The following is a 26,680-nucleotide window of genomic DNA, read 5'->3' as shown; positions in this document are numbered from 1 at the left end:
ATCACATCACTGCATTCCCTACTCCCTACGCATCTTCAAAGAAGCCTAAACGTGTAACTGATTTCTAAATGACCCAATAGTAAATTCCTGCATAGTCCATAGCTGACCCAACACCAAACACTACATGCCTCCCTCAACTACATCCCCGGCCCGAGGCGGTGGCGGGCCGCCGGGCGGTGAAGGGGTTAAGCCATATGGGGCTGTGTCTGTGCTCAAGCCGCTGAACGCTCCGGCACAGAGCATCCTTTGTCTGTGTGCCAGCAGCGCCCTCACCCTCGGCCAAGTCTGTAGCAGTAGGGGGGGCGGGTGCCCACGACCCACGACCCACGACCCACTGCCGACTCTGAGTCCCGCCTCGCTGGCTCACAACAACATGTGCTGCTCACCGAGGAGCCCGTTGTGTGAGAAAGAGCGTCGAGAAGTACGTGTTCCCCCTCGGCGCGGCTAAGAATAGTCAACTGTGTTAGAGTCGTGTTACCGCTGATCAGACCTCGTCTTTTTTGTGGGCGTCCTTCTTTCTCCCGTTGGGCCGGTGCTTTCTTTGAAAACACAGGATCCTATAAATATGTGACCTTTGGGGAGGGCTTTTATCAGCAGCACCTTACAATACCACCAGAGTATGTTCCTGGCGTGTGAGGTCGCAATGAGATTTGGCCCCTCACCCTGCCACAGTGAATGCCATACTGTGCCATTTGAGATGAATTGTGTGCGCTCTCTCTCTCTCTCTCTCTCTCTCTCTCTCTCTCTCTCTCTCTCTCTCTCTCTCTCTCTCTCTCTCTCTCTCTCTCTCTCTCTCTCTCTCTCTCTCTCTCTCTCTCTCTGCTCTTGTTTCTCTGTTCTCCCTGTCTCCTCGTCTCTCTCCCTGTCTCTCCCTGACTCTCTCTCCCTCCCTCTCCCCTCTCTCTCTCTCTCTTGCTCTTGAGTGAGCGAGGACCTTTCTATGTTTCTCCTCTAAGGCATCATGGTCAAAAAGAAAACCGTGTCTCTCTCTCGCTCTCTCTCTGTGGCTGTCTCTCTCTCAGCATCATTCACTCTCTTCCCCCTCTCTGTCTTTGCCCGTTTCTCTCTCCCTCTCTCCCGGCTCTCTGTCTCTCCCCACACAGGGTTGGCAGAGGGTTTCAACACGTCATTCTGGGAACAGAGGGCGAGAGCGGGTGAGGGAGAGATGGAGCTGGAGAGAGATCCTGGGTGTTTGTGGAGGAGTGAGAGAAGCTCGCCTGGATCCTGTCACCAGAGACTCAGGTTTGATGGCACAGTCCAAATCCCCGAAGAGCTTTAGGAACGCTGTTGGGAAGCGTCGTGGCAAACATGAAATACACTTACCGTTTCTTCCGTTTTACATGAAATGAAGGAACGGGATATTCACAGCCTTCTTTGTTTGCTATTACTTGTCGGTATACCCGTGTGTCTCTGATTTTGTTCACTGCTTTGAGGCCTGTGGGGAGACAAGCCATTCAGAGGCAAACCAGAGTGTATTATCAGGTGCCATTTTCAAGTGCATTTGTGTGTGTGTGTGTGTGTGTGTGTCCATATGCTACACTATGTGAAGAACGGATGAAAGGGGAAATGTGCACGTGAGTGCATGTTCACACACCTCCTTCTGCATGTGAACGTGCATCCATTCGTGGGTTTGCAGCACGGAGGGGCTGGAAGTTGCATGTATGTCTCCATATGGGAAAGGCATTCACTGAATTTACGCCCGCAATGTAAACGTGCATTTTCTCTGTGCGCATGCATGGGGCGACTCAACACCCTAGAGCGATGCGATGCAGGCATGAATGTGGACGTGTGTGACAGCAGATGGCTGGGCCCAGCAGTAGCTCTGGCCGTCTGTTTGGGAAACTCAGACAGAAAGGACTCCCATGTAGTTCGTCTAACAGCCACCGTTTTAAGTCAATGTTATTTCTTGTAATACGGTGCGAACACATTTTTTCTTCATTAGGGTTAGGCCCTCAGTGGCTAGTTTATATTCGATGTGATGTATTTTATGGGGCCCTGATTGCCAATTATATCCATTCCAAAGTTATTAAAGATTAAATATAAATGAGTTTTGGGCACAGACCGGTGCCAGACAGCCATTCAAGTCCCACCCTAAATGTTGTGCCAAATGTGGATTGATTCCTTTTAGTCTCTCTTCAAATAACAAGTGAGAGTAGTTGTGAGGTCACGAGGCCGAGAGGATGTTGTCCTCAGTCTAAACAGGCAGGAACGGTCGGACGAGAGATGTGGACAAACAGTCGTCCAAACAACTGAAGGAGGTGGTCGAAGCTATTCAATCTGGATGCATGAGAGACATGTCTTGCGTGTAGACTGACTGAACCTCTGACGGAAGCGGGCTAAGCTCAGACGTCACCGCTCGTCAGCCGATATCAAGCAGGCTTCAAATGCAAATGTCTCCGATACATCGCGGTGCTGCACCTGCTTTACCGCTTTGCCTAGACCTTGCATTTCTATTATTAATCATGATACACGGCGTTGTCAACAACAATGTCAACTCGTACATGACAGTCGCTTTGCTTTGGAGATGAGGCACAAAGCTGACACTTGCGTGTGCGAGTGCATATCAAGCGGAGATCTCTTGTCACCCCCCCCCCCCCCCTCCCTTACGTGTACAAACAGTGGGAGAGGCTGTAAGCGTATGATGCCGTTCATGTAAACACATCTTGTATTCAAAAACAGTTGCAGGAACTAGATACTTCTCCATACTGCTCACATGCACTAAGAACAGCCCTCTTAACACTGTTATATTTAGGCCTATCCGAGGACAGGGATGAATATATTTCTTTGGGCTTAAAGTTGAAGAAGTGAAGGCCAGAACTCTTTTGGCCACTGCAAGGTAGCAGCAAAACGCTCAAGAACATTAAAGGACTGAAATCATGCTTCTTCGACTTTCCTTTTTGATTTAGACTGTTATATGACGTATGGATACATGTTTCACATCTGCTAAGCTAGAAAAATCTAAGTCTGAGTCAGGGGGAGTATTCGCGCCCCCCCGCAAAAGTCCCTAGCGTGAAACAGCTTGTGTGCACTCAAACTTTACTTCCGTAAGAGTGTGACGTCAGACTGTGCAGTGGGCGGTGCTGAAGTGCAAAAGTCGCGCCTCCCGGCTACCCACAATGTTTACAACTTCTCGGCGTGTGTGAATTTGCAGACATCCAGGGGCTACTCGGGAGGGGGGCCATTTACGCTGAAATTGGTTTTGCAGAAATGAACAGTTTGAAAATAATAAGGGGTATCTCTAACATACAGGCATGTTACACTATTCTAATAGTGTCTATTCAAATGCAATTATTAACCCTAAAAAAGCATGAAATGGGATCTTTAAAGTAGGTGTCAATTTCGTTTTCACGAAATCAGAATATGTCTCCACTTCTACAACAGGGCGGTGCTCTTACGCAGTAGTAGCAGCTCCAGCCGGTGATGGTGTGGGCAGAGTCCCTCATCTCCTGCAGGGCCTCGGCCCGCAGGTAGCCCAGCTCCCGCAGGCAGCCGTCGTGGAAGACGCGCGTGCAGATCCTGCAGGGGTACAGGTCGTCGGCCGTCCACACCTCACACACATCACACATCTCGTCGTTGGATGGCTGGGGAGAGAGAGAGAGGGGGGGGGAAAGAGATAGAGAGAGGCCAACAGAGCGAGAGCGAGAATAGAGGGAGAGGGGTTAAGAGAGAGAGAGAGAGAAAGAGAGAGGGAGAAAGAGATTAACGGGGTGCTGAACTGACAGATACCCATTGAGGTGGTGATGGTGGCTGCGGGGAGGAGGGGGAGGAGGAGGAGGAGAATGAAGAAGGAACTCTATATTTCAAAGTTACATTGAGGGGGTTTAAAGGCTGGGGAGAGAGGAGGAGAAGGAGATGGTGGGGTAGGAAGATGGGTAGGAGGGGGATGACAAGCAGGATAGCAGGTGATGTGTGAAGTGGTGAATTAAAAGGCTGCTTTGCCATTGATTCATATTAATTAATACGTGTAATGTAGTCGTTACCCTTTGAGATGAAGTACTTCCCTCGGCAGCTCTGCTTTAGTTAATTGGTTCATGTCGAAAAGTTACAAGTGTGTTAACATGTTTCATTTGTACACAATTTGTCTGCTAATTAAAACTAAATGACCCTGCAGAAGTTGCTTACGCCACAGCAATGCATCAAATATTAACAACAGAGAGGCAACAGTAATTAACTTGATGACAAATATAGTGTAATGGTACTTCTTCTTGGTTAACAATCCTACATCGATAGCTTTTCCAACTCTGTGTGTTAGGACTACAAGACAAACGGCCGTGAGAGTGAGTGTCCCTGGGGATTGTAGTTCAAAGGGGCTGTAAATTAGTGAAGCAGTCAGCTTTACATCTCAATGTAGTAGAACTACAGACCAACTGCCTCGAGGCGTTTCACTGGGGACGTGGTTCCAAATAAATTAGCAGTTAGTCAGTGAGCTATAATACTCAATGTTCCTGAACTATGCACTACAGTGGCTGAGATGTGTAGTTCCGAGAGAACTAGTGGTAACTGTCAACTAAAAACAATGTGTGCAATGTAACTCCCAGCCAGTGATAAGATCCAAAACAACAAACGCACAAACCCTAACTCATTAGCACCGATTGCCACATAGCCCCTCCTTTGTTGTGGTGCTATTGCGTCATTAAAAATGGATGCCAAGAGCTGTGTAGGGTGTCTAGCTCGGCAGAGGCACGAACAATGGCTCCGTCTGTTTACCTGTGAACCGAGGGGCCCCCCGCGGAGCCAGCCAACCGCCCACTGCAGCAGCTACCGCTAACGGCTACGAGCTACAACTCTTGACTCCAAACCTCCAATACCCAACCCAACCAACTATGTCCATTGTTTACCGTTATCTTTGAAACATGGAAGTTATATTTGACAGTTGAGGATACAGCAGCTACCGCAAACCGCTACTAGCTACAACTCTTTACTCCAAACCTCCAATACCAACCCCAACCAACTCTGTCCATAGTATATTACACCTTTATATTTGAAATCATTTGTTATGTTTGACAGTTGAGGATGCCTGGATTTCAAGCATTCTGTGCCCATTCCCGGCTTCTATTCATTCGCTAATGTGACCAACTTGGGGAAATTACGTAAACGGTCGCCCTTCTCCGCAATTATATTGCGTTGACAGCATTGAGGTGGCGGACTGCAACCTTTTTCACAGCATGCATATGAAGCACTACTTCCTTGTATCAGAGAACAGCCCGGCCTGATGGCGCCGCTCACCCAGAGAGCCCTCACGGACCACTCGTGGCGGGCATGGAAGTGCTCCGTCTTCAGCGAGAGAGGCTGCTGTCTCCACCTTTCCCCCCCCCTCGGTATGCATTTAGCGAAACCCTCTCAGAGCCTCTTGAAAGCACTAGCGCTAACACGCCGCGCTGTCACGCACACGCCTAACTCCGAGCCGTTGTTCCAACCGCTGTTGCCATGGTGATTCTTCTGACATCTCTCGGATATCTTTTTAACCCCAAGCGTGGAGAGGCTCTGAGTGTGTGTGTGTGTGTGTGTGTGTGTGTGTGTGTGCGTTGGTAAAATTAAAGGCCCCTATTTTTTTATTCTGCTTTTAAATGTCTTAAACTGTTCATCCAGTGGTTAATGCAGCGTTACGGCCCCAAAGGCAGACATGTGCACGTTGAACAGAGAGGAGAAGGGGAAGAAGACCTTATAGAAACATGACTTTTAAGTGTATTGCATTGCAATCACAGGAAACCTGCTCTCTCACATTATCTCCCTGGTTCAACCCCACCTGCTCTCTTTGGTTCCTCCTCCACCTTAAATGTTCTCACTGGTTCCCACTCCACCCTGCTCTCTCTAGCTCCTACTCCATCCTACATGCTGTCTCTAGCTCCTCCTCCACCCTACCTGCTCTCTCTAGCTCCTCCTCCACCCTACCTGCTCTCTCCAGCTCCTCCTCCACCCAGGCTGATCTCTCAAGCTCCTCCTCCACCCTACCTGCTCTCTCTAGCTCGCCCTCCACCCTACCTGCTCTCTCTAGCTCCTCCTCCACCCTACCTGCTCTCTCTAGCTCCTCCTCCACCCTATCTGCTTTCTATGGCTCCGCCCCCACCCTAGCTGCCCTCTCTAGCTCCGCCTCCACCCAGGCTGCTCTCTCTAGCTCAACCTCCACCCTCCCTGCTCTCTCTAGTTAAACTCCCCGCTAGCTGCCCTCTCTAGCTCCTCCTCCACCCTCCCATCTCTCTCTGTCCGGCTCCATCACCACCTCCACCCTACCTGGTCTCTCTTGCCCAGCTCCACCTCCAAGGCCTGGTCGTCGTTGGCGTCCCTCTTGGGTCGGACGAACGCGGGCGGGGTCAGCTGGTGGCTCTTCTGCATGTCCTCAGGCTCCACCCCCTTCCCGTCCCTCATCCGAGACCACGCCTCCTTGTTGACGTTGCACCCGTCCCTGGTGGGAGGGGGGGCCGCGTCAGCCTCCTCCTCCCCCCCCTCCTCGCCCTCGCCACGGGTAGCTGGCACGTCGGTAGCCCCGCCCACATTGTCATCTGCTTGATCGTGAATGGCCGGAGGCGCGGTCACCTTCACGCCCTGCTGGAAGGCATTGACAACGGCGTTGCACTTCTGCACCTTCTCCACCTGCTGCTTCTTAGACATCAGCACTCCCATGGCTGAGGGGGTGAGAGGGGGAGGGAGAGAGAGGGAGTGAGAGAGGGAGGGAGTTAGTATGCATGGATAATAATAATAATAATAGATTCAATTTATGTAGCGCTTTTCTCACACTCAAAGCGCTTAATAAAAATGTAATTAAATTAAATTAAATGGAACAAATATAGTTCAATGTTAGATACATAGGAGTACATTTCCATGCGCCAATGTTTTTGGCTTCCAGGCCCTGCTTTGTTAGTTAATATATTGTTTGTTAATAAACGAAGTATATTTCTCCAGTGTCAGGGTCGTCATTATCAGTACTGATATTCTGCTCAGATCCCAGTCATAAATCTCATCTGCATCGTCCACCAATTTCAGCTCTTTTAACACGTTCAACAGGCCACCATAAACACCGTATTTACGACCTCAACAAGACATTTTATCCTCCAAGGACACGGAAATAGACATCTCCCTCTCCTTCTCTCCCTCCTTCTCTCTCTCACCCTCTTCTTTATCTCCCATCTTATCTATCCCCCCCCCCACACACACCATCTCTCTCCCTCCATCTATCCCCATTCCCTTCAGGGGCCTCTGCACAATATAGTAGGACTAAAGGACACAAACTTTTAAAATATTTTTTTTCTTCTCTATCGCTTTGCCCCTCTCTCTTCCTCTCTCTCTCTCTCTCTCTCTCTCTCTCTCTCTCTCTCTCTCTCTCTCTCTCTCTCTCTCTCTCTCTCTCTCTCTCTCTCTCTCTCTCTCTCTCTCTCTCTCTCTCTCTCTCTCTCTCTCTCTCTCTCTCTCTCTCTCTCTACTGACCTCCCCACCACAATCTGTCTACCTCCCACCAGCTCTTTTTCTCCGTCCCTCTCGATCTCCCTCTCCCATCCTCACTCTCTACCATCCTCCCCCCTCCCTCTCTCTCTCCCTCCCTTTCTCTCCCTCTAACTCTCCCTTCACCAGGTCTGCTACTTGAGCATCTCAAGTGTAAACAATAAAACTCAATATGTAGTCACACCTGCACAGCACCTGTGTGTGTGTGGGTCTGTGTCTTTGTGTGTGTGTGTGTGTGTGTGTGTGTGTGTGTGTGTGTGTGTGTGTGTGTGTGTGTGTGTGTGTGTGTGTGTGTGTGTGTGTGTGTGTGTGTGTGTGTGTGTGTGCGTGTGTGTGAGTGAGCAAGTTTGAGTGTGCATGTGTGTGTGTGAGCAAGTGTGCGTGCATATGTGTGGATGTGCGTGTGTGATTGTGCAGATGTGCATGCGTGTGTGTGCGTGTGTGTGATTTTGTGTATGCATCTGTGTGTGCATGTGTGTGTGTGTATGTTTGTGTGTGAGTGTGTTTTCATATGTGTGAATGCGAAACTGAAAAAAGGCTGGCTGTACAACGCTGGCTGTACACCGAACCCTACTCAACCCGCACCTCTCTCATCAGCCTATTATTACGGCCCAGGGAAGGTCAGCTGTGGTCCAGTGTGAAGAGTGTTGGTTATTGGCGCTCAAGCCGGAGGCGACCAGTTTTGCATATTTGATTAGTTTCATTTTATTTATTTAAATTGAGTAATGCATATATATATATATATATATATATATATATATAAATATATAGATATTTAAGCGGTCTTGTTTTATTTTTGGAGAAGGCTTTATTTAAGTTTAGTTTTTATAAACCTTAGTGTTAGTTTTAGTCTTTTCTGGAATATGGGTTATTTTTAAGGGGTGGGATTCTAGTACTTAAAGTATTGTGCAATAAAAACGGTGCAATAAGGACTAAAACAGATAGATCCACCCAAAACACTAGGCTGTGAAATAGGTCAAAAAAGACAGTCCAAAGGTGATTTCTCTGTCGTTTAATTTTTTTTACCTTTTGTAAAGACTACCTTTTGTAAATACCATTTCCTGCTGGTTATTGATTTATTGCAAAGCCTTAATTTTATTTTTATTTCAGTATAAAAATAAAAATCTACACACCTTGTTCTTCATTAACAATGATAACATTGACCTTTGTATTAAAATAAGATGTACTTTATTGATGGCAGATGGAGATTATAAAATGTGGTCAAGTCATTTGTTCCCATGGGTCAGATGATTAATTTCTTCACGCGGAAAACCAAGACGAGTTCCTTTTTGGGTCGTTGTACGCGGGAAATAAAAGTGTTGTGATTATTAAGAGCTTAGCTGATTAGAGCATTGTACATGTTCGACTGGGGTGAATTATTTTGCACTCACAGAGGCATAATTAAAAATCTTTTATATGGATCGTGTAACCAAGGCAACGCTAAGTACGAGCTAACGAGAAAACGTCTTCAGCACAACATCAATGTTGGAATGAAATAGATTAATTTTGGTCGAGCTCGGAATAGCAAATCATAGAACTAATGATGTGACCCTGACAACAAGATGGATGGTTACTGATACATTGTTACCAGATTCAACACCTGAATCTGCTATGCGTGATAAGAGGTAGAAAATAAACTTCACGCCTCTATTTAATGAATAGTTTCAATAATGTAGCATATCAACGTCACTAATGTCTAACACAAATTTCGACAATGTCAGCATTTCTATTTGCATATACATTTATACTATTCTTATTGTGTCTTTACTATGGAGATATATGTTCTCTAGATTTGATGTCTGATTTATTCTTCATTTAATTGTTACGTCTTTCTCTCGTATAGTATCTGTATTTCAATCGGAGCAAACAATGAGCTTAAGGTGTAAGAACTCTCAATGATGTATCACCAATCACCAATCGTCAATAAGTAAGGAACAGGGATTGAATGAACCGCCATTTGGTTCCTGTTCTTCCTAGAGGTCCGAGACTCAAACAGATCTCCTCTGGATTCATCTCAAGCCTCTTCCTTCTCCTGAATCAGTTTCCAAACTCTCTCCCCCTTGGGGAGAAGTGGGGATCAATAGGAGGTTCTGAAAGTCAGCCAGGAGATCCAGGTCAACCGATGACACCAAATATTCATCCTGCTTCCCTTCCCGTTCAAAAGTCATTATCTCCATCCCTCCCCCCTCTCCTGTTTACTGCTCTCTCTCTGAAGCCCGTTTGTCAACGATACCAGTTCATCTCGTTTCTTATCAGACTAGAGAGCCCTTTGAAACTCTCTCTCTCTCTCTCTCTCTCTCTCTCTCTCTCTCTCTCTCTCTCTCTCTCTCTCTCTCTCTCTCTCTCTCTCTCTCTCTCTCTCTCTCTTCAAAGTGCCTTTGAGGAGCCAGGTTATCTTCCCCCCTCTCTCTGCATGACTTCACTTCAAGTATCTTTCTAACAGACATTATTATCCATCAGACCGACTGGTCCTCGTACCTCGATGTATGAGCCAAAGCAAGGCCTGTTTGTTTTCTGCAGTGCAGAATTCAGAAGGGAAAAAGTCATGCAATCTGTCCATTGCTACTAATTACGCCACCAACAACAATAATTTTTTCTAATTAGTGATTTTAATGAGTCAAATGAATTACTCATTTGACGTCAAACTCCTGCGTCTAGTGCTTTCCACCAGGGAAATATTCAGATTGGATTTTAATTCTAAACACATCAAACCTCCTCACTTTGTGATAATGAAGGAAGAAACAGAAAATGTAAGGGCGAATCTCACTGAAAAACGAACGACAAATCAGGTTCAAACTCACAATGTTCCCAAAGCATGATAATGACCTTAAGCAGGTACCCTTCAAAAACCGTTATACTGCCACTCATACATACTGCACCACCCCTATACAGCATTGTATTTTATATACATGTCACTGCACCTCCCATTTGCAAACGTTGGCGGTTTAGCTTCATTTTACGTCATGTCTGAGAAAGTTTTCTCTGGTCGTTTTTTTAAGGAGGTAAGTGTAGTAGTAGTAGTATGAGTGACATGAGTTAAGGAGAGTACTGACAGACAGACAGACAGACAGACAGACAGACAGACAGACAGACAGACAGACAGACAGACAGACAGACAGACAGACAGACAGACAGACAGACAGACAGACAGACTTACAGACAGACAGACAGACAGACAGACAGACAGACAGACAGACAGACAGACAGACAGACAGACAGACAGACAGACAGACAGACAGACAGACAGATAGAATGAATAATATGTGAGACAGACTGTCTTTGCTGGATGGCAGTGTAGTAGTAGTAGTATGAGGGGCATGAGATAAGGAGTGGAAGGCAGAATGACGGCGGGACGGACAGATAGAATGAATGAAATAAGAGACAGACGGTCTTTGCTTTGCCATGCAAAATCTGAGAGGATATCAAAGGCACCAAAGGAGTGTGTACTATCAATAATGAATGCTACAATTTCAAGTGTGTGTGTGTGTGTGTGTGTGTGTGTGTGTGGTGTGTGGGTGTGTGTGTGTGTGTGTGTGTGTGTGTGTGTGTGTGTGTGTGTGTGTGTGTGTGTGTGGATGCGTGTTTGCGTGGGTGTGTGTGTGTGTGTGTGTGTGTGTGTGTGTGTGTGTGTGTGTGTGTGTGTGTGTGTGTGTGTGTGTGTGTGTGTTTGTCCATATTCTGCCACCATAAGGGTGGTTTGTCTACATATTGCAAGGTTTTGAAATATGTTTTTGTCAAGTCCCAAAAAGAAACAGAAACATTATATGTTCTGAAATAACAACCAGAAGGTTCAGAAGGGCCAGAGTCAACACCACAATGACATTCAGCTGGTTGAATTGCTTTCCGTGGCACTTGGAGAGAGGAAATATGAACAGAATGACCAGAATCTATATTTTCTATTTTTGTGGATTCCAATGCAGTTATGATAGATGTAGGAATGGTATAATATAATCAATGCAAATCATATTTGTTTAATTCGAAAAGTTCCAAAGATATGAAGCTTGCTAATTAATGAATTACCCTCATATACATGCCTCTATCAATATTGAGTCAATATCTCTATAACTTCGAGACTAGCAGACTATAATCAAGGACAAAATGAAAAGAACATTGCGTCGCTTGGCAAGAACGTTTTGGCGATTTTACACGCCGCTCCCGAACAAAACCCACGTGCTTCAGGATTAAGAATGGGAATGGAAATAACATCACAGTGACGTCGTCACGACTGCACTTGCGCTCTCTCCTCCCTAGTGAGAGACAGGCAGCCAATCCAATTACTGAGGACAGCGGCGTCGTGGACTCCAGTTGATTACACGCTACTCACGGGACATGTGTTTTGCTCTGAGATGCAGTAGCACCCATTCATGCACCGCATAAGTGTATGCACGTAATTTAATCATGTATATCTGGACGGAAATAGGACGACTTCCAGTAACTTACGCCTCCTTGTCGAGCGCCTTGCTATGTGCTAATGCTCTGGTGTGCTTAACAGACTATTCATGTGAATCAGCGTCTTCACTTAGGATAATCATGTGTCTTGATTGCCTTGCTCAATGTAAATCTTCCTACAGGCAATGGGATGTTATGAAGGGATTTCTTATTTTATTTTATTGCTATATCAGAAAACTGTCCTGAAATGAAATCTTTTATTGCTCTAGAAATGGATTCTGTTATCTAATGTTTTTTTCTTCTATCTCAGTATCGCTGAACAACAACAAAAAGTTTCATCATTTTGTTTGGGGTTGATTGGTTGGTGTGATTGACGATTGTTACACTCAAAGAAAAAAATGACTCTCAATGCTACACAACCCAAACATTACCGCTTCACCGGCTCGCAAACGAGGCCTCTGAAAGCCACGAGTCGATGTAAGCGTCTGCCCCGTGTGTATCAGTGCCTTCCTCTGAACAGTCAGGGTCTAGCGCGTCCATCCTTCGCCCAGCCAGCGGTGCAACGTTCACGCGGAGGATGCTCTTCAAAAGAACCGAGCGACGACAGACAGATGATCAGAGCAGACCTAATTAGCCTGCCGTTGGAGCCGAGCGACCTATCTTGTTCTGGGTTCAGTGGCAGGGTAGCGACCTCTGCTTGTTCTGGGTTCAGTGGCAGGGTTGGGGGTGTGTGTGTGGGGGGGGGGGGTAGGTTTCGAGCCTCTATTGAAGAACGTGCACCGGATAAAATAATCAATGAAAGGAACGTAAAGGGAGTACTTGAAGTCGGCGTGCTGAGACTTGGCACGTGTTGGCGTAATTCATCAGTCTAATCCTGTCGCCACAGCTGGGTGCTGGGAGCGTGACGCGTTGATGATAATAAATGAGAGGACGGATCTAGGGTAAATGCAGGCGCCTTCTCGCCGCCAACAGTGTACACCGTTGAGAGTTTGATTTGCCAACAATGGAAATCGAAAGGTAGACATAGTGAGGTGGGAGCCAATACTAGTGATGAATAGTACTACTGGTGGTTACCTCAACAGAAACCAACTGAATGGCTTAGTCATGGGTTATTTATGTTGAAGGGCTGCAGCTGCTTCGGCTTCAAACCCCCTCTCACTTGTTTCGTCAAGCCTTTATTTCACGCTACGTTGATCACCCTTCTCTTGTAAGGGTGTTTCTATATAGTATGACCATGCTACACATTTGATAATGAATATACAATATACAACTAAATAACATTAGCATTGGGTTAAGGTTAAGATTTGGGGTTCTGTTTCATCCAAATTAAACTAGACGTAGGAAGGAGACAGATGGAGGTGGGAAGGAGACAGGTGGAGACAGGGCATGATCTAGGGTCTGCCCCTATATCGCCAGCGTGTGATCCAGGCAGAGAGCTGCCCGCACCAGTGCGCCGTCTGGTTCCAAGAAGACGCAGGGAGAACCTTGTCTTTTTGAGGCAGAAGGATGACCGTGTCTTTTTTAGGTTCACTTATGAATTTTAATAAGGGCATCATGTTTGGTTCTTTCATCCTGCCCCATGGTGGAAAATCTAATCTGACACAAGTGGGTTAGTGCCGCTGTTTCGAAGCCTCACTTAATAACACAGTGGAGAAGCCTGGCACTGGGTTGGCCCACCCACCAGACACCACCAAACCAATCTGAATCCAAAACCCACTTCAGAAACGCATTCTACGTGACGCCAGACATTAACAAACCAATAAGAGACTACACAGTACATGATTTCAGATGCCAACCAATCCAATAGAACACACAATTCCAGGTGCAAATATACCAAAGAGAATCCAGAATACTTATTCATTATAGTCTTAGTATGATTGGCAGTGTGTATTTATGCCACTTAGGAATACTCAGTAAATTGTAATTGCAACTAACCAGAAGCTAGAAGGAAAGTGTTTTCCCCCATGGAGGATGAAGGAAAATGTATTTCCCTACTCTAACAGAGCTTAGCGTAGCATAGCCTAGCTCCAGCTAGCTATCAACCAGGGGATGGAAACTGCATTTCCCTAGCCTAGCCTACGTAGTTATATCTGTTAGCTCTAAACCAGAGCATGAAGACAAGTGTATTTCCATAGTATAGCCTTGCTCCAAATGGTAGCTTTCAAACAGAGGACGAAGGAAAGTGTATTTTCCTATCTTCACAAGGCTAAATCTCCTCCTGCTAGCTCGTAACCAGAGGATATAGAGCCTGGCCTAGTGGTGCTACAGCTGCAGATGCTATTTATCAATCAGTGGATGGAGAGATTATATTTCCCTAGCTAGCCTAGATCCGCTATCAGCATGAGGGGGAGCAGCTTCTGCTCAATGGAAATCTAGAGGTAATTTGAACAGGTTTCATAAATAAACCTTGGGATGGTGAATCCTCTTTGGAATAATGTATCACTATTTCACATAGGCATCACGGGTATAGCCGGTGTATATCCGAAGGTTTTCTGAATAAATAGATGCCTTTGTCTCTCTGTCAATTGTACTAAAGCTGTTTTTTTTCTATGATTTTATGGATTTTTGTTTTTGGTACCTGCAAGGATTTGTAAGCTTAATCACAAATTTGCCTTCTGTCAAATAGGTGTGCTTGCATGTGCCTCTGTTTGTCAGTGCGAGTGTGAAGCATCTCATGTTCAAGCTCCTCTGTTCAGACCGCTTTCAGACAGTCTAGCGGAGACGAGTGTAAATGATTTAGAGACCACTCGTAAAAAAAATGTATGACCTGGAAGCTTTTCACTTTTATAAGGAAATGAATCAACACTGAGAATATCCTTCAAAGTTGTAGTAAAAAAGGATATTCAACCACAGTCTTGAAGGAATACAGGTAACAGACTTACACAAGCATAAATATAAACATGCCTTTGGACTTCCTGTGGCCAATAAACATAAAATAGACACCTCATTTGTAGCGCATTTGGTTAAAAATGTGTAGCCAAAACCCTTTTTCGGACAGCGGCCATATTGAATTTAGGATATTTGGGTGGTCCTGATATACCCAATCATAACTGTAAGTATTCCAATGGGTTTCCTATGGTCCAAAAATTTGTATTTATATCTCATCTAGTTCAAAAGCTATGGACGAATCCCTTTCAGGCGGCGGCCGTATTGGATTTGGAAGCCATCTTGGTCTTAGGGACCATTGGCTCGAGCGCCCTGGCTAAATCATTTCAGTATGCCCTCACCTACGTCGGTGCCAAATTTGGTGCATGTAGATGAATTTGCACGAACAATGGGGTGCAATGCCCCATACCACAGCCAAAGCTGCTTTTTTGGACGGTGGCCATATTGGAATTGGAGGAATAAGGGTTCCAGATGCACCAGGTCATAAATATTAACATTCCTATGTGTTTTCCATGACCAATTAAGCTGAAAACAATATAAAGTTTGTATTTGTTACTCATGTGATTCAAAAGTTATGGCCGGAACCCTTTTCAGGCAGCAGCCATATTGGAATTTGGCCTCCATCTTGGTCCCAAGGGTCACTGGCTCCGGCGCCCTAGCTTAATCATTTCAGTATGACCTGAGCTACATCTGTGCCAAATTTGGCGCATTCAGATGAATTTGCGTGAAAATGTGCTTAATTCCCCCCACTACAATGCAACTTGACAAAACTGATGAAATGCAATGCTATGCTGTTGGTATGAATTGATGCTTGAATCAAGTTAGAATCAAAGTTCACCCCAATGCTTTTGTCCAAAGCTTCAGTGATTTCATATCACTCATTAAGGAGCAGGCCAGGATAGGAATCATGCTCATGATTTCTTCAATTAGATGAAGGGGATTCAACTCTATCTATATTTCAATTGGTTTGCGCTGTGATCCAAAGGCAAACACAGAAACCAAATCAAAGATCAAAGAAATAACAATAGATTTGTCTCAGATGGTAAAGGGTTTGATAATACATCTCAGAGAGATTGAGTTATATGCTCAATGAACCAAGTATTTGAATTTAATAAAATATCGATCATTACATAGAGAGTGCTTTTTTAAAACCTGTAGTTCTCTTCATGTTTACACATTGAACATCATACATCTATTATAATAAACCATGAGACAAATGTAATAACAGAGCCATATTAAACATTCTAGCATTTATAATGTTAACACAACTCGAACATGACATAGGTTTTTGACTTCTAGGATTTCACTACCTTATTCAATTACGTTTTGAATAAAAGAGTTCCCACAAAGGAATCAATTTATGTTGGAAGAAATTAAACAAATACATTTATTTTCTCATCATTTTATGAATTTCATGCATTCCTAAAGAGGAGAGAGGCAGAGGGAAGGGAGGGGGAGGGAGTGAACGCAAGTGAGAGGGAGACATAGAGAAAGAGAGAGAGAGCGGGGGGTTGGAAAGTGTAATGGATATGTCATGCAGCTTCTTTGATGTTTCTGGCTCCACGTTATAAAGACAGGAAAGACAGGAGTGATACTTCACTCTCAATACACGTGAATAATAAGTATGGAGGTTTTGTTGTAAAAAATAACCGTGTTGCCCTACGGAATTATGGTTTATAATTCAGTTTTGGGTGTAGTATTTCAGTACAATGGTGTAGTATGTACAGTATCAGAAGTAGCACTCAATCGTAGTACTGCAGTACCACAGTATCAGGTGTAGTACTACAGTACTATGGGGTTGTCTGATTGTATCGGGTGTAGTACTATTCTACTATGGTGTTGTATTACTGTATCGGTTGTAGTACTATAGTGTTGTATTACTGTATCGGGTGAAGTACTATATTACTATGCTGTATCGGATGTAGTTCCACACCAATGTACTGTATTACTTCAGCATTGTGTGGAGAACTACAGTATCAGGTGTAGAACTACAGTGACGTACAGAAGTAATACTGTGAGGTTCAACAGTATGGGTTTGTGAGTGGACAGCTTCAGGTGCATTAGTATTCAGTCCTGGGCCCACCGTCACCTCAGGATGTGACAGAGACCAACAGGGGGGGGACAGGCCTCCTCTGTGGAGATAAGTCCCCCCCCCATAAGGTCACACCGGTCGGAGGAAATAAGCTTGAAGAGGTTTCAATGAGGATCTCCAGGATTCCCATGAAATCTAGATCTTATATCAGAGGGCATGGTAAATCTACCATGTGTCATACTGAGCATTTTGCACTGACTGAGGTAATATACCAACTTCATTTCGCACCCCGATTTACCCTCTCGGACCCTACACATATTGGGGGTTTCATTTTCATGTAAATGCCATTAGACGGCTCCGCGGCCGGTTCAAAGGATGGGACTTGGGTGTCGCTGCGTTGTCTCTACAACAGAGACAACGCAGCGATATCAACATGAATAGCAGGTGAAATCCGCGAGATGTTGACCACCATTGGGGAGAAGCTGATGCAGTTCCATTTAACTTTCCTTTCCTTACAAAAACAAAGTCATCAAAATAAATATTTTTTGGGCGTTTGTGCACATGTTAATGGTTGGTCGCTTTTGTAGCCTACACTCAGATGTATACTCATTATTTTACGTGCTAATTATTCAAAAGAGATATACTCTTCATATATATTTTTTCAATTATCAGGCTGCAGTCTGCATTACATGTTTTGTGTTACCACATTCAGTTTTGCGTGCGTCTGTGTCAAACAGTGTGTGCATGGGTGTGTGTGTTCATAGGGGTCTGTCTAGGTAGGTGAAGGTGAGGCTGTCCTCTACAGTCTGTTAGTAGGTGTGTGTTTGTGTGGTTATAAATGGAACTGCGTTTACACTGTGCTTTTTCCGATCTGTAGGGGCTTTAATCATTTGTGGCTTACATTCACCCAATCATGCACACATTAATCCACACATTCAAACACAGACGGCCATGTAAACCATGTATAAGGCTTACACCAGCTGGTTGGTAAGCAGTAAGGGTTAGGTGTCTGGCTCAAGGAACCCACAACACTTCCCTAAGAGGAGCCAGGAATTGAACAAGCAACCTTACGGATGCCAGACGATTATTTTCTACCTCCTCAGCAACTGCCCACCCCTGTTGTTGTGTAGATGTTGTGTAGCTTCTGTGTAGTTTTTGTATAGTTGTTGTGTAGTTGTGTCAGTTGGCGTCTCTTCCCTGGGCCGATGGAGGTCACATGGTGTGGTTTGGAATCCTTAACCAGCCTACCCTTTCTGTCCCTCGTTTCAAGGGAAGAGGGGGGGAGGGGGGGACTGAGAGAAAGGAAGGGGAGCGAGCGAGAGGGAAGGTGGGTTTGGGAGAACCACGATATGATGGCTCTTCATGGGAATTGGTCCCAGTTTGGCCAGAAAGAACGGAGAACCAGAGACTACAGACTAGAGAAGCAGAGACTAGAGAACCAGAGACTAGAGAAGCAGAGACTAGAGAAGCAGAGACTAGAGACTAGAGAACCAGAGACTAGAGACTAGAGAACCAGAGACTAGAGAACCAGAGACTAGAGAACCAGAGACTAGAGACTAGAGAACCAGAGACTACAGAACCAGAGATTAGAGACTAAAGAACCAGAGACTAGAGACCAGTGACTAGAGACTAGAGACCAGAGACTATAGAACCAGAGACTAGAGAACCAGAGACTAGAGACTAGAGAACCAGAGACTAGAGAACCAGAGAGACCAGAGACTAGAGACTAAAGAACCAGAGAGACCAGAGACTAGAGACTAAAGAACCAGAGACTAGAGACTAAAGAACCAGAGAGACTATAGACTAGAGACTACAGAACCAGAGACTATAGATCAGAGAACCAGAGACTAGAGACTAGAGAACCAGAGACTAGAGACAAGAGAACCAGAGACTATAGAACAGGGATGAGAGAACCATAGACTAGAGACTAGAGAACCAAAAACTAGAGAACCAGAGAAAATAGAACAGAGATTAGAGACTAAAGAGGCAGAGAAGTGGAAATCATTTTACTAACAACTTCACAAAGGTCTCTGCAGCAGCAGGCCAACACATAATTAGGGGACAACAGCCAAATACACACTCACACTCACTCACACACACACTCTCACACCAACACATCTAACCATACAATCACACACACAACCATACAATTACACACACACATACACTCTCACACACACACACACACACACACACACACACACACACACACACACACACACACACACACACACACACTGCACAATCACATACACGACCATACAATCACAAACACACTCAAACACACATACACACAGACACACACGCACACACTCACACACGTGCAGACGAAAGGACATACATACACACAATCTCACACACACGCATACACGCACACACATGCATGCATACATGCAATCCAACACAGGCACAGAAATACACACATGGTACCTCTCTCTCTCTCTCTCTCTCTCTCTCTCTCTCTCTCTCTCTCTCTCTCTCTCTCTCTCTCTCTCTCTCTCTCTCTCTCTCTCTCTCTCTCTCTCTCTCTCTCTCTCTCTCTCTCTCTCTCTCTCTCTCATATCAGCAGACATAACAAACAGCAGGACTATGATTGGGTTATATCCTCTGGCCAGCCTCATCCTTATCACTTCGGAGGGAAATATTCCACCGGGGCCAGACTACGACGCCATAAACATAGAGACAATTGCCCTCTGCCGCCGGAACAACTCTAAAGTAACCCACACAGGGGGAGAGAGAGAGAGAGAGAGAGAGAGAGAGAGAGAGAGAGAGAGAGAGAGACAGAGAAAGTGTCAGGAGACGGAGATAGAGAGAGAGAGAGAGAGAGAGAGAGAGAGAGAGAGAGAGAGAGAGAGAGAGAGAGAGAGAGAGAGAGAGAGAGAGAGAGAGAGAGAGAGGGTTAAAGTGTATTTTCACACGCACTGAAAAGTGGTAAGGGGTGGAAAACTAAGTGGAGGTCATCCCATTGGCATGCAAGCTACGCTCGGAGTGGTCTCTGCCAGCCATACTTGAAGAGATAGACAAAAACCAGCCGACAAATGGCAGGACGAGAGAAAGAGAGAAAGAGAGAAACGGAGGGGCCATGGACGAGCCGTACAGGAGCCGTCGGGGGCGGAGGAGACAGATCAAGGTGACGTCTGGGTGCGGGACATCATCATCATCATCATCATCATCATCATCATCATCATCATCATCATCATCATATTTTCCCACTACACGCAGTAGTGGCCTTGGGGCGCTCCTGCTTGAACCTGTGGTCCAGCAGTCGCAGGAACTGTGTGCTCTTCATCATCATTATCCTGCTGAACACCCATGTCCAGCAGCCTCTCTATCCCAGATCTTTCTTGGCGTCCTCAGGTCAAATATAACCAGTTCCTGTAATTCGCTATCGTCCAGTCTACAAACATGACCAGCATATTTAAGATGTTGCAGGTAGAAAAACTCCCGTAATGGGAGGGTGTCAGTTATATAGCGCAGCTGTTCGTTAGAGAACTTGAAAGTCCAGTCATGGTCACCTTTGACTTGTCATTTTGGGTCAGAATGCTTTCCCACTCTGGACTTGTGAGGCAGAGACAATAGCACAGCCTGCATTCAGATCTGACTGAGATGGAGCCCTGATAAGGGACTTGTTGGGTTCTGTGACGCAACAGAGCCCAGAACGGGTTTGACCCCTAAACTCTGGTGGTCCTTTTTTTGTTTTCATCTTTTCAGGGACAATGAGAGCGAGGACACTGCAAACTGTGTTTTCGAGATGGCCCTTCATATCAAGGTAATTCATCTCTTTTTGTAGAAGTATTATATCAATCAAGAATTGCCACAAAACAAGCCATGCAATGACGGACAACAATGTTTCACTGTGTTTTGTTCTCATCGCCAAAGCCCCTCATAGAAATCCTCCTTCAGATGCTCACCAGAACATGAATTCATTCACTCAGTCATTTAAAGCGGGTAGTTTGAGTCTAAAAGGGCCGCAGGTCCACGCCCATCTGGCGCTGACCTCAATCACAGTGCCGTCGCCTCCATCACACACGCACAATCACACACACACACACACACACACACACACACACTAACACACGCACGCACACAAGCACGCACACACGCACACACTCTCTCTCACACACACACACACACACACACACACACACACACACACACACACACACACACACACACACACACACACACACACACACACACACACACACACACACACACATGCATTGACATCCACAAACGATCATCTACCGAGTTAAATCGAGGGTGGTGCCAAAACTGTCTAGTCACTACACCGCATGCACCACACAAGTCAAGCTAAGATATTTAAACCTCCTCCACACAGTTCCCGGTGTGCTTTGTGACACACATTGTGCAACATCGTGCACAATACACATTGTGCAGCAGCAGCGTGTGCACGGACACGCTGCGGGGTATATTCACCTGTACGATGGGTCGTGTAGTAGTAGTTGTCCCGGGGTCTTCACGGCTCTCACGCCGGCGTGCACAGCATTGCAATACTTCCCCTGAATGAAGTCCGTGCGCCTCTTGCACTCCAGGGTCCAACTGCACGGATGATCAAACACACTACGAAGGGGGTTTAGTCTGCAAAGCTCTTTAGATCTCAAGATTTATACGATGAGGGATCTCCTGGGTTTTGGTTTTGGTCCAGCGCATGAGCAAGACGCTGGTAAGTAGTTAGGTGTTTTGGACAGTTCCCAGTGCTGAAATCTTTCCTCAGTCCGTCGTCCGTTCCTTCTGCTCCGTGCACGGATGGATGCAGCAGATCTTGCAGCCGAAGCAGGCAGAACACTCTGGGAAGCTGCTGAAAGCTGCTTGATGGCTGGCGGCTGCACAGCGGTGCGTACTGCGGTTCCTGCAGAGCACAGGGTCGCTCACATTATGGTGTCACCACCGCCGGGAGTCTATCGCGATTATTGAGCTTCAGAAGTTGTGGGGCTCCTCCATATCACACGGATGCCTCTTGATTGGTCCGTCCCGGCTTCTCATGAGAGTGACGTGGGGTGAAATACTCGATCAACGACCAATGCGCTCCGGGTGACGTCACCGTGCGCCCCTCGGGTCGATTTGCATGAGGGCACACACACACACACATACACACACACACACACACGCACACATACACACACACACACACACACACACACACACACACACACACACACACACACACACACACACACACACACACAAACACATTAGGACACACATATACACGCACACACACACGCGTGAGGATACACACAGGCACACGTAAACACGAACACACACGCACACACACACACACACACACACACACACACACACACACACACACACACACACACACACACACACACACACACACACAAATGAGGACCAATTCATATGTAAAACGCTTCTTGATTGGCTGGAACGGAGGTCGTTTTTAGGGCAATAAGCAAAAAAAAAAAGGGGAATTGTAAATATAAGTCAAACCAAAAAGCCATTCTTCTTCCTATTTGGGGAATATTTCCCAGCTCGTTTTTTTCATCTTCTTGTGAAGATAATAATAATTAGGAAGAAATCAGCATGTGTGCGGACATTAGGCCTGTGAGGCACTTAGGGGCTACAAAGGGCTTTCAGCACTGGTCATAAAGCACTGTCACAAACATGCACACACACTCACAGACGCACATGCACAAGCACACACACGCACACACAAACGGACACACACGCATGCACACACACTCCGAACACACACACACAAGCAAAGATATGCACACATACACACACACACACACACATGCACACACACATGCACACACACGCACAAGTACACACGCACACACACATGCACACACACACACACACACACACACACACACACACACACACACACACACACACACACACACACACACACACACACACACACACACACATACACACACACATACAACAAGGCATTGACAAAATATGTTTTAATATTTGCAGCACTATAAATACTGGACAATTTATTGAGCTAAACCCTTTTTTTAATAACTAAAGAAAACAAAACAATCAGTCAAAACATAAAACATTAATTGTCCCACGTAAAAAAATACTTGCTGTATATTCCATCCACATATGTCCCAACCATCTAGCCTGGCTAACCTCATCTCAATCTACATTGAGATGAGGTCTGGGAACCACACGTTCATTTTCTCGTATTTGAGGCGTAGTTTACGATTGCCCGGAGCCGTTTATTGGGCGCCACGAATGTCTATTATTTGAGTCTGTACGTAGCTCATAGCCAATCAAAGCCTGTTGGTAGCAGGGCAAAGACATCCTTCTTGGTAATGAAAGAGTTTAACGCCGAAAGTTGCTACTTTTTCAAAATAAACTTGCGTTCTAAACTACAAGCTTCGGCGAGTCGCATAGAGTTCCTTGCCGTCCCTCCCCGTTCTGTGATTGGTTCCCTATCTCAGGCAAAAATCGGATCCATGGAATCCAGGCTGCATAGAAGCGCAAAATGAAATCGCGCGCAAGGCAGCATGGGTATACCCAGGCTACCATCCATCGTGGTATTTTACTGCTAAACTTTGATTAGACTCAACTTTTTAATTTCAAAAGAAAGCAGATGTGTCAGTGAACCAATATAATGTTGAACTGTTCCTGGTAAATACTTAAGTAATTTGCCACTTATTTCCTTTATGCCACTGCTTTATGTTAAACTGCAGCGACCAAAACATACCCAGAGATTTACGCAGATTCAGGCGACCAATCTATTAGAAAAAGCGATCGATTCACAATATGAGAATAGAGCAGGGTTTATTATCTGTAAACAATGATACTTGAATAATTTATGGGAAGAAATGTAAAGTGATTGTTGTAAATGTTGTGATTATATAAAATAAGAAGATTATATAAAATCTAAATAAAGCAAAAACTATATAAATATGAGAGAAAGACCTACATATTCCCATATTTAGGTATATTAGGATGTAAATATGTGTATGGTTTATGAATAGTTTTTCGAAAGGGAATATGTATATTGCCCATGAATTGTGTCATTGAATATTTGAACTTAATAAATAGTATTTAATATGTGAAGACTGTATGGCCCGTGAATAATAGTTAGTATGTAAACATGTGAATGTCCATGAATGGTATTTATTATGTAAATATGTGTGCTGTCCAAGTATTTTAAGCCCGCTCCCGGCTGGTAAAAATTGTGGGCTTCTACATGCCCATGAGTCCTGAAACGGACTCTGCATTGGTCACATGTTCATCTACTAAGTGATTCTCAGAAAATCATTTAACTATCCTGACATCGCCAGACTAAAGGTACGGCCGCACTGAACGCGTTACGCGCGTTAGAGGCGTTGAACATCGGCATTTTTGCATAGGGAACCATTGGTTAAGGCGCGTAGATGCGTTACACGCGCTAAAGCAGCGCGTTAGGCGCGTTTTACGCTCCTAAATAACGCGCGCGCCTACGCGTGACGCTAACCCTAGCCGCCATAGCCAATCAGCGTTGAGCTTGACCCGATGTTACTGGCAGAGAGACGGAGGATGCACAGAAGCAGAACATGGACGACCAAGTCATCGTTTCAGTGTGTGCTGAAACGATGAGGTGGTGGTGAAACTCACCCACCTGTGAGTGCCTACGGAGGATGTCATGCACTAGAGTTAAGATTCTCTGCCCGAGCCCGAGCCGACCCACGGACCGGGTCGGGCCGATATTTCCCACCACTATCGTCAGGCCGGGCCTTTGATCGAGCGTTTTAATCATTGCTTTATCGGCCTAATCTGAGGAGAAATCTATGCCATAAACAGAAATATTATAGGCCTTTATTACACCGGTCTTCTCAATGCCGTGGAACTTGCATGGGTAGTAGTCCGGTAACTTGTCAACCCTGCAGCGTCTTCGGTTACTAAGCGACGTCAACGTCTTTGGCGGACTATTTCTCTAGTAATCAACACTACGAATGCTGGTAACGAATAAATTGTAAAAAGACTAACCATGTGAAGTTATTTTTTCATTTTGGCAAGTAACCGTGTAATAAGCGGGATAATGTATAGAACGTCGCAGGTCATTATTGAAAATAAGCCCCTTCAGGGTGAAGCAAGACACCTCCGCTGGGCGGGCTCATCTAGCTGCCTAGGTGCGTTAGACGCGTTGACCCATTTTTGTGACACACAATGATCAAGCGTCAGGTTAGGTGCGTTACTCGCGTAATCTTACACTCGTAACGCGTTCAGTGTGGCCATACCTTAATCAACAACTGCGCCTTAAGGCCGATTTAGGGTCGTTTTAGACGCAGAGACGTAAGCACGTAATTTACACAAGGGACTTGTTTTAGACAAGTTTTGATTTACGGTTCCTTTAAGGTTCCTTAAGGATTGCGCGTGTTGCAAGGGGATTCTCCACCAGAACAGTAGGGGGAGCAACGAACGAATCTGTGGGCGTGGAAGTGGAAATCGCTGGCTTGTTTATATTTATGCACTTCCAGTATTTTCGACGAGAGTAGCAGTAGCTAAGTTTAGGTTAGCGGTCTTTTTCCACACTCTGAACAACCGGAAATGTGAGACTCCTGAAAGGATGTGGTTAGCTGGCCAATCACAGTCTTTGCGAGCTGCGTAGGGCCGTAGTGTTTTAGTCGCATAGTCAGGAATTTTGGGCGACGCACTTAAGCACGTAAGGGGGGATATTTTACCGCGCAAGGGGGGGTTATGTATCTTACGTGCTTACGCGTTACGTCTAAAACAGAGCATATATCGGCCTTTAGTCCGAACCTCTCACTTACAACCAACCAAAGCATCGAAACGTGTGACACATCATTGGTAGCCATCTTGGTTGTTTATGTAAATGCTTCAGCGGCGCTCCCATAGGGCGGTCCTCTGTTCAGTCATCGTATTAAACCCGCCCCCTTGATATAGACAGATGTGATTGGCCCGACCCGGGCCACGTCTGCTGGAGATGTGTCTGGACAGGAGGGGGGTTCATGTTTCATTTACCAGAGCAAATAAAAGACTCAGAGCTCAAAGATTTCGTCTGGTTCCAAGCCTACTATTACCAGCACAATTCATTTTGGGCAAAAAGGGACATTAATCTGAGCATGTTTATTTTTGTGAACATAAACATTAAATAGCTGGTGCAAATACTTAGTAAGGTGTACAATTTATAGGAAGGATTTAACAAAGATTTGTATATAAGTATTCCGATTTTTATAGGTACTAGGATTCAACACAATTTATGATGGTGAAATTATCAATTTGTTCATAACTAATTTAAAAGAACTATAAGATCGACCTTACCCTGCCCCCCTTCTGTGTCTCCCCGTTATAACACATATAGGCCATATCTATAAAGCATACAGATAAACAAGTTTGATACAAGGCAACCGTGTTTAGAAAAAGAGAGTTTTGAAGCCAGCTAAATCTGTCAATATTATGTGCCTAATTTCCCCTCAGGGAACAATATTCTGCCATCTGTCTGTCAGTCTTTTCTGGTCTCTAGTCAATCGTATCCATCATTCTATGAACAGCTATAGACATATTGGATGGTGGAAAGTTGACAAATCCTCAGATGACCTGAAGTAGATGTCATAGAGCCAATTAAATGTATTCATATGTTATTAATAACCCCACTTAGTATGAGGTCTTCACCATTTGGTGGGGAGAACCAGGGGGTAGGAAGTGACTTGCCAAGGTCTCACTCTGTCTTTCTCTCTCTCTCCCTCCTCTCGTCGATAATGGTGTGGAAATTCCTGGGGACAGGTCCTTGTAGAAAAGAGAAGTGTTTGGAAAAACCTCTCTCCTCGTCCTGTTATCACCTCAGTGAGTCAGAGTCGAGGTGCTACCCAGTTCCCCATCCCTGTTAGTCCTTCCTGACAGCCTCCTGCTGGGTCGTGCTGCTCCAATCAGTGCTCAGAGAACTCCTCTTAAATCAGTGGTTCAGCACCTAAAGCATCT

At 45.4% G+C, this 26,680-nt stretch overlaps 1 protein-coding gene across 2 annotated transcripts in view; it reads right to left on the bottom strand.

Annotated features, from left to right (window-relative positions):
* The window catches only part of phf24 (PHD finger protein 24), a 34,405-nt gene extending 12,583 nt beyond the window's left edge, over nucleotides 1-21,822 (bottom strand). The window contains exons 1-3 of one of the 2 annotated variants that reach the window (XM_060038256.1): nucleotides 21,185-21,822; nucleotides 6,232-6,623; nucleotides 3,396-3,581 (exon numbers count right to left, since the gene is read on the bottom strand). In XM_060038256.1, the coding sequence (XP_059894239.1) occupies nucleotides 3,396-3,581; nucleotides 6,232-6,621 (576 nt within the window). In that variant the 5' untranslated portion in view covers nucleotides 6,622-6,623; nucleotides 21,185-21,822. The remainder of the gene's footprint in view (nucleotides 1-3,395; nucleotides 3,582-6,231; nucleotides 6,624-21,184) is intronic. The other variant, XM_060038257.1, reaches the window with a different exon arrangement.
* Nucleotides 21,823-26,680: the final 4,858 nt, after the last annotated feature.

This window comes from Gadus macrocephalus, chromosome 19, assembly GCF_031168955.1.
Source record: "Gadus macrocephalus chromosome 19, ASM3116895v1".
In the NCBI taxonomy this organism is placed as follows: Eukaryota; Metazoa; Chordata; class Actinopteri; order Gadiformes; family Gadidae; genus Gadus; species Gadus macrocephalus.
Note: the sequence above shows the minus strand (reverse complement) of the source record. Positions and strands in the feature narration are given on the sequence as shown.